The 14570-nt window shown below is 37.9% G+C and overlaps 2 protein-coding genes across 2 annotated transcripts; one reads left to right on the top strand and one right to left on the bottom strand.

Moving 5' to 3' along the window:
• Positions 1-5557: 5557 nt before the first annotated feature.
• Positions 5558-8482, top strand: LOC104108009 (putative pentatricopeptide repeat-containing protein At3g01580). Its single transcript, XM_009616965.4, has one exon. It carries the CDS (start codon positions 5699-5701, stop codon positions 7658-7660), a length of 1962 nt encoding a protein of 653 aa, XP_009615260.1. The 5' UTR covers positions 5558-5698; the 3' UTR covers positions 7661-8482.
• Positions 8483-8952: 470 nt separating this feature from the next.
• On the bottom strand, positions 8953-13531 carry LOC104108007 (altered inheritance of mitochondria protein 32). The gene is made up of 5 exons (XM_009616964.4): positions 13130-13531; positions 12759-12844; positions 11879-12184; positions 11278-11361; positions 8953-9627 (listed from the first exon to the last, which is right to left on the bottom strand). Exons 1-5 carry the CDS (start codon positions 13511-13513, stop codon positions 9309-9311), a joined length of 1179 nt encoding a protein of 392 aa, XP_009615259.1. The 5' UTR covers positions 13514-13531; the 3' UTR covers positions 8953-9308.
• Between the last annotated feature and the right edge of the window lie 1039 nt (positions 13532-14570).

Below are 14570 nucleotides of genomic sequence, written 5' to 3'. Positions count from 1 at the left end.
AAAGAAAGACTTGCAATCATACTACTCTTAACTCTTAAGTCAGGAAATTATATGACAACTTGTGCCTTGTGGAAGGATGACAGTGCATGTGCATTTCAATAGCAGTAGAATCCACATAGAGCATGTTTTCTTAATAAAATGGACCTTGTATGGCCTCAGCTCACCCCAAAAATTAACTCATGCGAACGAGGATTGCTCAAAATTATATAAAAAATTTCAATCAATATGGGATCTTACGATGCTCTAGTATACTCAAGCGTAGCATCTGTAGCGTGCATAACATAATATGGGAACCTGATTTAGTACACACAAAAATAATGATGAGTTTATAATATTATGTGCCCCTTTACCTTAAGATTTTGAATTGGATATTCAAAAAAATTCCTAGGGTATTAGAGGGAAACTTTGATAACTCTCCAAATTCAGCTAAATCGAGTCGCTTTTGGTTTCTTCTCTCTTACAATTCAGTCCATCAAACCACAAAACTTTGCTCCAAGCCCATTCCTTAGTTCTTAGCTTCCAGCTTACTTTTATTTTTTATTTTTTATTTTTTAATTGAAACATCCACCATTATGGTGGAGGGTTAGGCTATACATCATGTCCGCTCTTAAATTTGATCTCAACAACAACAAAAAATACTCAGTTCACGTGTAAATACAAGAATCGAGTTACACGTGTTGGAAAATATTAGAGAATATACTTGTCCGTCGTTAACGAGAGGTTGATGAGTCGCGAACCAGTGTTAACGAGGTCTCGAGACAGGCCCTTGAGTCTAAGGGTTTCAAGAAGAGCAGGATGAAGACGGAATACCTCGAGTGTAAGTTCAGCACTGATCGAGGGAAGTGGGCGTGGAAGTGAGGCTTGAATCACAGGTCATACCAAGTAATGGCAATTTCAAGTACCTTGGGTCGGTTATCCAGAGGGGAAGGGAGGGGAAATTGACGAGGATGTCACACACGTATTGGAGTGGGGTGAATGAAGTGGAGGTTAGCATCTGGAGTCTTGTGTGATAAGAGAGTGCCACCGATACTCAAAGATAAGTTTTACAAAGCGGTGGTTAGACCGGCCATGACGTATGGGGTTGAGTGTTGGCCTGTTAAGAACTCACATATCCAGAAGATGAAATTAGCAGAAATGAGGATGTTGAGGTGGATGTGCGGACATACTAGGATGGATAAGATTAGGAATGAAGATATTCGAGAGAAGGTGGATGTGGCTCCCATTGATGACAAGATGCGGGAAGCGAGGCTCATATGGTTCGGACACGTACAAAAGAAGCCCAGATGCTCCGGTAAGGAGGTGTGAGCGGCTGGCTTTGGAGGGCACGAAAAGAGGTAGAGGACGACCTAAGAAGTATTGGGGAGAGGTGATCAGGCAGGACATGGCGAGGCTTCAAATTTTCGAAGACATGCCTCTTGATAGGAAGTTGTGCAGGTCGAGTATTAGGGTTGTAGGTTAGGAGATAGTTGAGTCTTCCTTACTTCGTACCTTTGTGAGGCTAGTCTGGTAGGGTTTTTGTCGATATCAGCTAGTGGCATTGTTATGTCTTACTACTCCTTTGTTTACCAGTGTCGTGTCTATGTACTGTCTATTGCGTTTGCTTTGCATCTACTTTCACATTTCCATGATATTATTTTTCCTATGGTTTCTATTGGTGATACTAATATTGTCTCTTTTCGTCTTCTTGAGCCGAGGGTCTTTCGGAAATAGTCTCTATACTCCCTCGGGGTAGGGTAAGATCTGCGTACACACTACCCTGCCCAGACCCCACTAGTGAGATTTTACTGGGTCGTTGTTATTGTTGTTGTATACTTGTCCGTCATTAGTTGTGCAAAAAATTCAAAAAAGATTTATTAGGTCATAGGTCACTCCACCCACTACCTTAAGGTATTGGGTTGGAGAATAACTGCATATTACATCCAAATTACACTTGCAATGAGCAATGGAGATTGAAATCAAAGGAGATATAATTTTTTTAAAATAAATAGGGAACCATATTATACTACATCTAGGAATTCCTTCTTTCTAGAGCACAAAATATATTCTCTCTTGCCTTGGATCTATTATATATGGCATGGACAAATCCAACACTATGCAATTGCACTCATTAATATCAGCTTGGACAATGTATTATATGTAAGTAAAAATATCTCATGATTAAACTTGAGTATATATATAGGTAGAATAGGTAAAGACCCCCCGAACTTGACACTTTTTAATGAGCGCACACCTTAACTATACGTGATTTTAATTACCCCCCTATGCTTATTTTTCGGATATTATTACCCCCCCTAACCTGCCACATAGTAGTGAAAATTGATTCAAATGGCTGAGTGCGCGTAGGGGAGTATATTTTTTACCACATCAGTTGAATATTTCCCTTTCCCAATCCTAGAACCATCCCTAACGATAATAAATGCATTTTTCCCCAAAAATGAAGACCCCAACGGTAACAACCCCATTCTCACCCCTATTTATTGTCTTCTTTCTAATTCTTCAGCATTTTCTTTGTTCTCACATTCTTTGTCCATCCAAATTCCATCCCCCCAGATTTTGGCTCTTTTTTTTTGCCCAAATAACAACCATTTTTTTACTTGGAAGAAAGAAGATGAATATTTTTTGTAGATGTGGCAAGCCAGCTCCTTTAAAAGTTGCATGGACTACTGCAAATCCTCGACGATGATTCTTTGGATATAGTCTTTATCCGAAGATAAATTCTTGTCGATTTTTCAGTGGTATGAACCTCCATTTCCGGAGCAAGCAAACATTATTATTTCTGGGTTGTTGAAGAAGACTAACAAACTATCGAAAATGGAAAGAATGCTAAAATTTCTATTATTTTTCAGTTTACTTTGGAAACTGATTTTGCTCATGTACAAATAATGATTATCTGGTAGTATGTAATAGAAGTTAAGCAATATGATATGTTGTTTGACACTACTATGTCAACATTTTATCAACATATGAAATTGATGCCAATCACAAATTATATAAAAATAACCATCAGTATCCACAAAAACAACCGATCACAATCACAACATTTTGTCAACATAACTGGTAATTTGACAAAGAAAGTCGAAATTTAACATCAAACAATAGAGTTAAACTATGCTATCCATATACAGCTAGACATACACATGACAAACAAGTGCACAAAATAAAGTTGCGTACTACCATCAGTATCCACAAAAAATAGATACCCCATGAATTCAACTAAAACAGTCACCCCATGAAATCAACAAAAAAGAAGTCTAGTATATCAAATACTACATCCAAACAATAAAGAAATTCAAGTGGTCTTCTTGGAGGGAGATTTCCCCATAACCTTAGATCTTGTTTGTATTCCAGCGGATTGGGACCTAGTCTTGATTCTAGCGATTACAGCTTGGACTTGAAGTTGTCTTTGAGTCACAGCTTCCTTCCCTTTCCATTTCAAACCTTTAGAAGGCTTATATCCAATATCACCAGTAACATGGGTAGAATCAATTAAAGGGCCTGTATAAACCTTTCAGATTCAAAACTATCTGGATCTGAACTATCATAGTAAGGCTCATCACCACCTCCTAATTTGTCTCTCATATTTTTTTGGGGCTGATCTATGTTCTCATAACTTTCATCAACTCCAACTTCACCTAAAAATCCATCAGGTTTTTCCTTCCTAAGTTTTCTCCTATTCTTTTATCTATATTTCTCCAGATCTTCTTTAACAACCATCAGCTCTTCATGGACATCACTTCCATAATCAAATAACCTCTCAGATTCATCACCAGATGCTATTTTTTCTTCTTCTCCAGCAGGTTCTACCTGTTGAGAATCAGCAGCAGTGTCCTCTACATCATCAACAACAGCAGATTCTTCTTCCTCTGAAGAGGAAGTCCAATCTATGGGTGAATCCTCTTCTTGAGTGGTATTCAAAGGAGTAGGTAACCCTAGATCTGGATTTGCAGCAGTAGTATTTAAAGGAGGACCACAGGGAACAAAATATTCCCTATTGTCTTGTCTATATTTCTTCAGATCTTCTTTAACAACCCTCAACTCTTCATGGACATCACTTCCATAATCAAATGACCTCTCAGATTCATCACCAGATGCTATTTTTTCTTCTTCTCCAGCAGGTTCTACCTGTTGAGAATGAGCAGCAGTGTCCTCTGCATCATCATCATCAGCAAATTCTTTTTCCTCTGAAGAGGAAGTCCAATCTATGGGTGAATCCTCTTCTTGAGTGGTATTCAAAGGAGTAGGTAACCCTAGATCTGGATTTGCAGCAGTGGTATTTAAAGGAGGACCACAGGGAACAAAAGATTCCCTATTGTCTTGTTGTGTGCTGGAAGATGCATTAAAAGGCTCACCCACATGGCTTATTTGGCCACCCTCTATAGCATCCACCTCCTCAAATTATGAGTCAGAAGAGACAAAAATGTCTATTGTGTCCCCATTGTTTAATAACATTGCAAGGTCCATTAAATCCTTATCTTTTGTTAATTCAACCAAATTGCCACCCTTAGCACTCATAATATAAGTTTTTTCTAACTTTGTAATCCCAAAATTCTTAGCATAATTAGGTAACTCTGGTATTGACAAGTGATCAAAGTCGACATTAGTCACATGTTCAACCCTACCCCCAACATATATAGGTCCTACCTCACTCACCAATATCCCACCAATTTTTCATCTTAAATTCAAATACTTGGTATCCATGGGACCCTACACAGCAATAAAAAAAAAGTAAAAAATAACTCTTAAGACATACATATACAAAAGATTACAAATAAACAGTAATAAATTAACAAACAACATAAAAGCCCTGATTTAACCCTAATCGGCATGCATGCAAAAATCATCAGATAAAAATAAAAGCCTTGATTTAACCCTAACAGAAAGAGGCACACATACCTTCAAATGCGGAGTGAAAACAATAGAAATTTTGGCGAGAATCAAAGAAACCCAGTAGCTTTTAGCTCCTCCACAGTAGCTTTTAGCAGCACCTCAACGGAGAACCCTATCGACTCACAAAATCAAGCTCAAGCACTCACAATCGTCTCTATCATTGATGGGAGTGAAGTGGTGAGAAACCCTAATTTTTTTATGTTATCGACCAAATGAACTGACGGTAAAATGGATGGGTTAAATTTGAGGGATTAATTTTAAAGGCGAGTCGGGTATTCTAATTGGATACCCGAATTATTCCAGTGTGTACAGTCACATCAGCAAGCATTTATATGTATACAACGCGTGTATTCACGATAGAAAGGTTTATTAGGTTAGGAGGATAATAACATCCGAAAAAGTAAGCGTAGTGGGTAATTAAAATCATGTATAGTTAAGATGTACGCTCATTAAAAAGTGTCAAGTTTAGGGGGTACGCTCATTACAAAGTATCAAGTTTAGGGGGTACGCTCAAAATGTCAAGTTTAGGGGGTATTTTTTTTTTTTTTAAATTTTTTTTTTTTTAGTGTGTACGCAGATCTTACCCCTACCCTGGATAGAGAAGTTGTTTTCGATAGACCCCGACTTCTTCCTCTAAGAACTCCCCACCTTGCTCTTGGGTGACTCGAAATCACAACATTTTGATCGAAAGTGGAGGGTGCTCACCACTAGAGCAACATACTCTTCTCCAACAATGTATTTGCAACATTTCGCTAATAAAAGTATGGCGTAACTCTGCCTATTTCATTTAACCGTTTTTCTTTTGCTATATATGAGATCACGGGAAATTGTGTTGAAGCTTGTCAGAGTATGTACAACAGCCAAATTGCTGACCCAATTGCATTCTCTAACCATAAGAACTGGACTAAATCACGACACTCACTTCGCCGCTAAACTGACTGAGCTCTATTTTGAATTGTTACCTGTTCAAACTGCCCGTAAAGTGTTTGATGAAATTCCTCACCCAAGTGCAGCCACCTGCAATCGCATTCTACAACGCTTTTGTGGAAAAAAACGATATGGGGAAGTACTGTCTCTCTTTTCATCTATGTTGTCATTCCAAAAGCCTGATCATTTCACATTACTTTTTGCATTAAAGGCGTGCTCAGCATTAAAAACACTAAATTTTGGCAAAACGATTCATGGCTTCGGGATAAAACATGGTAACATTCATTCAAACATGTTTCTTGGCTCGGCCCTCATTGAGTTTTACTCAAAATGTGGAGATATGGACGACGCTTTGCGCGTCTTTGAGGAATATACAAAGCCTGATCTTGTTTTGTGGACTACATTGGTTACTGGTTATGAGCAAAGCTTTAAGCCTGATGAAGCATTAGCTGTTTTTACTGGAATGATGATGACACGTGGCATTAGTCCAGATCCAGTGACTCTTGTCACTGTTGTTTCTGCTTGTACTCAGGTGCTGAATTTAAAAGCTGGAAAAAGTGTTCATGGGCTTGTAATTAGAATGGGTTCTGAAATTCCCCTGCCTTTATTGAACTCTTTGCTGAATTTATATGCGAAAACTGGGTCCATAGAGTACGCAGGAAATCTGTTTAGAATGATGGAAGAAATAGATGTAATTTCTTGGAGTTGTATAATTTCTTGTTGTGCTCATAATGGTGCTACTGATAGAGCAATAAGTCTTTTTGATGAGATGATACACAAAGGAGTTGAACCCAACTCAGTTTGCGTGATCAGTGCTTTACAAGCGTGTGAAGCTTGTTGTAATTTAGAAAAGGGCAGGCAAATACATGAACTAGCTTTTCAGAAAGGTCTTGAACTAGACATATTGGTTTCCACGGCTTTGATTGATATGTACATGAGCTGTTGTTCACCTAAGGAAGCGAGTATGGTATTCGATAGGATGCTGAACAAAGATGTTGTTTCTTGGTTTGCTTTGTTATGTGGTTGTGTTCAAAATGGAATGTTCTACAAGTCGATGCAAATCTTTTGTGATATGACGGCTAGTGATATCCAACCTGATGCTACTGTGATGGTTAAAATTCTCGTAGCTTGTTCTGAGTTGGGGATTACTCATTTGACTTCTTGTCTTCATGGTCATGTAATTAGAGGTGGTTTCTTCAGCAATTCTTTCGTCAGGGCTTCACTTATTGAATGTTATGCAAAATGTGGTAGCTTGGGGGAGGCTGTCAATGTTTTTGAAGGATTAGCAGATGATAAGGATATTGTTGTCTGGAGCTCCATGTTTGCAGGCTATGGAATTCATGGGCAAGCTAAGGAATCGATTAAGTTATTTCGTCGTATGGTTAGAGATTCCTCAGTTGGGCCGAACAAAGTTACCTTCCTTTCAATTTTAGCAGCCTGTAGTCATGCAGGTCTTGTTGAGGAAGGAATTGAATTTTTCAACATGATGTTAAATGAATACCAAATGATGCCAGAGTCAAAGCATTATGCAATCATTGTTGATTTACTCGGACGAACTGGAGAATTGGACAAGGCAATATGCTTTATTAACCAAATGCATTCACAGGTTGGAGCACACGTATGGGGCGCATTGCTTGGTGCCTGCAAGATTCATCAGAATGCAGAGATTGGAGAAGTCGCTGCCAGGAATCTTCTCCAGTTAGATCCAGTTCATGCAGGATATTATATCCTGTTATCAAATATGTATGCTGTTGATGGGAAGTGGGATGATGCAGCTGGACTTAGAAGTTCAATTAAAGAGAAACAATTGAAAAAGATAACTGGCCAAAGTGTTGTTAGACTTTAGGAATGAGGTCCAGTTCTTTTTAGCGAATAAGGGATACGACTGAGACTTAAGAGCACATCTATTGATTCCTAAGAAATTTCTGAGACTTAAGAGCACATCTATTGATTCCTAAGAAATTTAGAGGCAGAATGGGAGAGGCAGGCCATGATCCTAATTTAAACATTATGCTGAATCATGCTGAAAGTGTTTCATATTTTCAGAAGTTTGAGACAAACGACATCTGCTCAAGTATGTTCTCCGCATTTGGATATGGTTTAAGTATCTCTGGATGTCGGTATCAAGTACATAGCTTACTAGTCAATGACTGCTATAGTATCAACAGATCCAGGATATTCATACAGATTGCACAGGAAACAAGTGAGAAGGTCAGAAATCAGTTGCTCAACTGTCCTGCATCTTTGTCGCTTCAATAACAATCATGTCAACAAGTATATGCTCAAGTCAAAGGTTGAGCTAGTGGACGAGATCCTTCCACCTTAACTGAAGGTTCTTAGTGTTTGAGCCCTCAGAATCGAGAAATTCCTGGTAGGATGCAGCTCCCTTTTTAGTGGACTTAACGCTACATGAATGCAGATTAATAGGTCTAGCGAATTGTGGTAAGTATTTGCTGAAAGTCCATAAGATTAACCTCTTTTCAGTAATGATAATTCTTTTTTATACTTTCGGTGATGTTTATGGAAGGGTTGTGGTTGTGGAAAATTTTAACTCAAAACGCTTGTTTGCCGGATGGTGAGCTTGTAACGCACATATTGGACAAGTAGATTAAATTGTGCATGTTTGCGTGGTTTTCATTTCGGTTTACATAAGATGTCTTCTTTGAAACTACGGTGGCAAAATTCACATGTTGCCATATATTGAACAAAGATTCTTTCTTTATTTGTCAAATATTCCATCAATTATTTAACCAGAAATGCATACGAAGAGGAAGAATTCTGTCATTTCCAATTCCCAAAGGTGGGCAGTTGAGATGAAAAAGATGCCTAAAGTTTACTATATCTGCCAAACCTCCTATAAACGCACTTGTAGGTTGTAACATTCAGCAACTGTTAACAAAAAAAATCTGTCAAAAATTTCTTAGACCAGACATATCACTACTATTTGCTAACTATTCATCAAGAAGAAGTATTCCGAGTCGTTTCCAAAGTGGTCAAAGGGCATAGGCTGAAGAAACTATATCACCCTGTTTCACAAGAAGAAGAAAAAAAGTAAAAGTTGCCCATAACGACTCGGAAGCTGCACTCCAGCCCAGCCTCCAGAGAAGTAATGAATCTACCAACTTAAGATAGAGAACCTAACAAAACCATATTGATCTCATTCACCCTTGAATCCAAGCAAGGAGAAATAAAAACCACCACGGCATCTGGAATTTAAAGAATCTCTGTATGGTAAGGGTACCTGTAGCTATCAGTTGGCACTTTATATTTAACGGCCTTTCTAGGTTCTTGTTGGGAATGAGCAAAGGAACTCATCTCCATAGTGGAATTACACTTTGCATTACATTTCCACTCTTAGATTTAACGTATACCAATATGTATGCAATATCATGGTTCGAGATTATAACGAACATTATTACCTTTCTACAAAAACTAGATCCTGCAAACTCTTGAGCGCCAAGTTGATGCTAAGTGAACAATGAGACAATGACATTTCACCGAGCCTTCTTATAAAAGCCATAAGCCACAGCAACAACAGCCACTGCTCCAACCACTCCCACGGCTGTGAGAACTTCACGCTGCTCCCATTTGCCGAACCAGTTTGAAACTCTTCCCTGCCCCTTCTTACTCTCTTTCTGTTCAGCACTTGCATCTCTACAACAAGAAACTCCTGCAGCACCTTGGCAACAGCTGAAACCAGTTACACTCTCCTGGCTTCCATTTTCTAGAGGCTTCTTTTCTTCATTGGTTACTTCCGGAACCCTCTGTTCATTCACTTTCTCAGTTACCTTCTCATATTGTCCCATTTGGCCCCTACAGAAGACCAGAGTAGAGTGTATCAGATCTGTGATTACAGCAATTAGAATAAAAGCAAAGCAAATTCAGCTTCGCAAGTGTGCTAAAGAATTTCCTCCATCCGAAACTTAAGAGACGATTAAATTTAGAGGTCCAAGAAGCATGATGTAGGTCAACCAAACCATCAGATTTTGCAAATATTATGACCGCATTGAGGCAATTAGGCCTAATAAAGGGGTGTGGTTCCCCCAAGAAGTCCTCGTAGAAACTGGTCCAATCATAGTGGAGGCGCATCCAGCATATGGAACTGACTAAGACAATATGGCCTCATACAAGGACTATTTGACTGTTTAAACAAGAATAACTCTTATTAACTGACAAATATTTAAGAAGTAACATGTCTCCCTCCTGACCACATAATGATCAAGAGATGCAGTCTAAGGAATAAGCTGCGTGTTTCTGAAATTAGGTGGCCCATTATATGGGATATACATATAATACCATCAACAAACAATGTCCAAGAGATTTTTTTTGATAATGCAAATAATTTTATTGATAATGGGAAAATCTTCCGTTTACACAATGTCTAAGTGATAACACTCTTAACCCAAGAAAATCCCCTTTCTGAAATTGAAACGGATCACCTTACCACTAGTCCAAAACTAGTATTGAAAGGAATAAGCTTTGCCACGCTATGACCTAATTAGATAGCAAAAGTAAACAAGTTTTCCGAACAGTCAACCACCAAAAGCTTTCCAGTCTTAAAATCGACACTAAGCATGGCACCGCACACCAACCAAATAAGTAGGGACAGACAAACATAGATCCCCATAACCTGGGATCCATCATCTTCTGATACCCTTTATGCTCTACTAACAACCATTTCTTCTTCCTAATTTGATAAGAGACAACCTTTTGTTATTTTTTGTTTCTATAGTTAAGTGTTGACAACCTTTTGTTAATTAATGAAACTTCTCTTTTATGGAAGCAATCATTAAATGATCTATATTGTCTTGCGATAGTCGTATCTCCATTAATTGTCTTATGATAGCCTTTTATGCAAAAGTCAGCAATAGGAACAAAATGAGGCAGCTATACATCTTAAACTCACTTCTTAGTGTTGTGAAATTTGCTTAGGGAAAATAGAAGACGTGGAGGTATGGAACACATAACACTTCAGTTTGGTGGTTAGTTTAACTGTAGTAATGGAAAGAATCATGGTGACTGGTTTCATGCGGAAACTGCAAAGCAAATTGGAACAGGTGGGTTCTTGAATCCATTTCTATAGACAACATCTAGAATAATGACAAGAGCTTAAGTGATCAATTTAGTAGTAGAGGACTGAGTAAGTGAGTGATACTGAGAGAGTATTAACATTGTTCCCCTGCTCCACCTCAAAGGAAAAGGAAGCAACTGCTGCTCCCTCAAAAAATGATATAGGTATGAGCAAATCGCATAGTTAAAGAGTACACTGAGCACAAGCTCACAGTTGAAAAACAAGATTTATCTTGCTAGAGTTTTAGACCATGGAAACATCATGATATTTCCTCAAGCAGCCAAGGGCCAATCTTCCAAAAGCCAAACAGAAAAGTTGCAACTTGCACCATGTGGCAAAACAACAGCAAAGCATGCAAAAGTGAAACAAAGGAAAGGACAACCAATACAAACCTCCAAAGTCGTTCAATGACTTTTCCCTCTCCAATATGCTCATCAAGCAAAACAGGTACATCATCTGGTGCAACATAGCCATACCTACATTAAGGCAGCACAGAGCACATATAACATGTCTGTAATGGACAGTCTAATGCAAAGCTTCTTTATTTGACCCTTAACGTGCTGCTTAGAAACTAGGAAGTGTATATTTCTTTATGAATTCATTTTCCACGTTGGCTTAAATTGTTCAACATCTTTTCACAACGGAAATGTTTTGAACTGAATGGGAAAAATTGACCATTCCTCTAAAGTATCACAACTCTTAATTTATTTCACTTGCTTCAACCAATATGTAAATAATAGTGTCAATTTAGCACTCAAAAATATCACCAGAACACCATCCCCCTTGCCCCCTCTCTCACCTTCTACAATTATCATATGTGAAATACCTTTACATCCAACCAAATACAAAAAAACTTAGCTATAGTAATAGTTATCCAAGGTAAAAGATTTTTAAAAAATGCATGAACTACCCTTATTATAGTACAAATTGATCTGGAGTCTAGTGCTAAAACAACATCCAGGTCTTCCTTTATAAGAGAAGAATAGGACTTACCAGTGACCAACAATTTTCCCATCTTTGTCCGGACTGAAGATTATGACATTACCAGCATACTTGTGTCCACCAATATGGGAACAAGCTGTCACATAAACTTTGTCTTTCGAGCCCTTGGACTCAATCGCCTTGCCAAACTCCTCAATCAGAATTGGTCCACAAACACCACATCTTTTATCTCGATTATTATGGGCACAGACAAACACATAAGAACCACTCAGCGACTCCTGCAATCCAGAGCTCCAAGGATTTCCATTGACAAGCACATCATCAACAAATGCATCCACATCCGACTCCTTCAAATCCCTTCATCATAGACAAAAGACGTGAATATTGACCATGAGACAGAATTGATTGGGACGAAGCATACAAGTTGAGATCGACATATTGAAGCAACCAAAGAAAAAGCATGTAAAGTAAAAAGCAACTTCAGTGCAGTATCTTTTGCTTTTAGATGGCCGAGGAATCTGTCTGGGGCCAACCCTTAGGATCCAGCAGCCTCCGAAACTTGGGGATAATTGGCCAGCCCCTCTACCCGTTCCCACTTAAATACTAGGCTTAGTCCGCATGATGCAGGACCGAACCATTAATCTAAGTCACAAGTCCCTCAACCTTTGCCACTTGAACGAAGCCATGCGGACAACTTCAATGCGGTATCTACCTACATCAAAACCGCTTTCTTCTGATATAAAAAAGCTGGGATCCAGCTAATAGAATCGAGTCAAATTCATGAATGCTTATTTCTCATTTCTTGTTTTACAATTAAGTAATGTTTTCATTCATCCCATTATACATGGAATATCAAGGAATATCAGCTTTCTGCTGCTCAATGCCAAATTTGAAAGTAAATGAATTTAAAATGAACAAACAAATAAACTACCTGTATTTGATCATTTCAGGAAAAATCAAAACATCTCCATCTGATACTTCCATGTCATCACGTACTTCGCATATCGTCAAAATAGTCTACAACAAACAATCACCGAAAATAATCAATCGATCAATATCAATCAATCAACTACACCTCAATCTCAAATTAGTTAAATTCGCTCTATCAATCCCGCTGTAAAAATAATTACAGGACACAAAAAAAACAAAATCATTATTCCAGTGACACACTTAGAAAGCTAATATCCACCTATTACGTGGCATATCAATTAGGCGAACGGCATCCGCCTCACTTTTAATTTGAGTCTAGAAGTTTCTCGTAGAGCCGTTAATTAAAGTAATCAGTTTAGGTTATTAACTAACCTTAATTGTAATATCATCCTTACGAGCTATAAGAGCATTAGAGAGTAACTTCGGAAGCAGATCGGAATCAGCGGCTTCGACGCGAGAAGGCCAAGTCTCGTGAGATTTGTAGCAGAGGAACAGATGACGGTCGTAGGAAGTAGCAGTACCGGCAAGGTTACTCCGGTACATCTCCGCACGCTGAAACCCAAACTTGACATCGTCGGCTTCGGCGACGGCGGGAGTAGTAGCGTCGGTGGAGAAGTTTTCCGGTGTTCCGGCCATCGCGTGAGATAGGATTACAGCAGAGAAGCGAGTGAAGAAGGGTTTTGGAGAGATTGTTGGAGAGAAGTGCAAGTAAAATGTGATTGAGGAGAGAGAATGCCGTAGATGTTTAAAAGGCATTTGAGGGAAGCCTTCCAAGACAGAGACTGAATTGGGATTTAAGAGGAAATGAAATAATATCGTTGACAACGACCGGTGGATCGTGAGTGACACGCTCCATTTCCGTATTAAAAATTAACAAAAAGTGCTCATTATAGTCCCATAAGTTTGGAGTTAGTTATTTTTGTGTTTCTTTATATATTGTTATTTTTCTGTTTGTTCCTCTTTCGGACTGACACGTATAGTCTTTTGTATTCATTATTATTATAATAACTAGAGTTGTTCATGGTTTGGTTTGGATCGATTTTTCCCTAAAAAGAAATCAAACCAAGTAAGCCGGTTCTTCAAATATTAAAACCAAACTAAACCAAACCAAACCAATTAAGTCATTTTTTTATCGATTCGGTTTTTGTCGGTTTTGGTCTGTTTTTTGTTTTTTCGATTTTTTCTTAAATATGAGACATACACTACCAAACACATATTTCGGAGACTACATTTTTAACGTAACAGAGTAACACTATCAAACCAATTACTCTTTGAGAAATCTATCATTTACTAAGATATATTGATGATAATTGAATCAAATAATGATGAATAATTTAAGTACTCAATTAAAAAATAATTATTTTTAACATGAAATAAATTCTTGTATTTAGCAAAAGAAACTCACACCCCACTTGTGAGATTATACTGGGTTGTTGTTATTGTTAGCAAAAGAAAATTATCAGTCAAACTAGAATGTAAACTGTAAAGGCAAAGAATTAGATTATTATAATAGCAAAAAACTAGACTAAAAATATAAATGACTAATATATACCATAAAGTTTTAGAAACTTTATATAAAAATATTTATATATACAGGTGTAATAATAAATTTAAATAACTACTTCTATAGTCAGTTTGGTTCGGGTTTTCGGTTATTTTTTGATTAAAACCAAAACCAAACCAAATTTGACCGATTTTTAAAATTCAAAACCAAAACCAAATCAAACCTAAAAAGTATCGATTTTTTTGGTCAGTTTGGTTCGATTTTTCAGATTTTTATGCAACACCCCTAATTATAACAGTACATTGAGAG

Source organism: Nicotiana tomentosiformis, chromosome 2, assembly GCF_000390325.3.
Source record: "Nicotiana tomentosiformis chromosome 2, ASM39032v3, whole genome shotgun sequence".
Classification (NCBI taxonomy): domain Eukaryota; kingdom Viridiplantae; phylum Streptophyta; class Magnoliopsida; order Solanales; family Solanaceae; genus Nicotiana; species Nicotiana tomentosiformis.
The sequence above is the reverse complement of the archived record's forward strand: the minus strand, read 5'-3'. Positions and strand labels throughout refer to the sequence as shown.

Coding starts and splice junctions, on each gene's coding strand:
- LOC104108009 (XM_009616965.4), top strand. CDS start 5,699: ATGAGATCACGGGAAATTGTGTTGAAGCTTGTCAGAGTATGTACAACA.
- LOC104108007 (XM_009616964.4), bottom strand. CDS start 13,513: ATGCCTTTTAAACATCTACGGCATTCTCTCTCCTCAATCACATTTTAC. Junction 12,845..13,129: donor AGGATGATATTACAATTAAG/GTTAGTTAATAA, acceptor TGTTTGTTGTAG/ACTATTTTGACGATATGCGA. Junction 11,362..11,878: donor GGGAAAATTGTTGGTCACTG/GTAAGTCCTATT, acceptor GCCTTAATGTAG/GTATGGCTATGTTGCACCAG.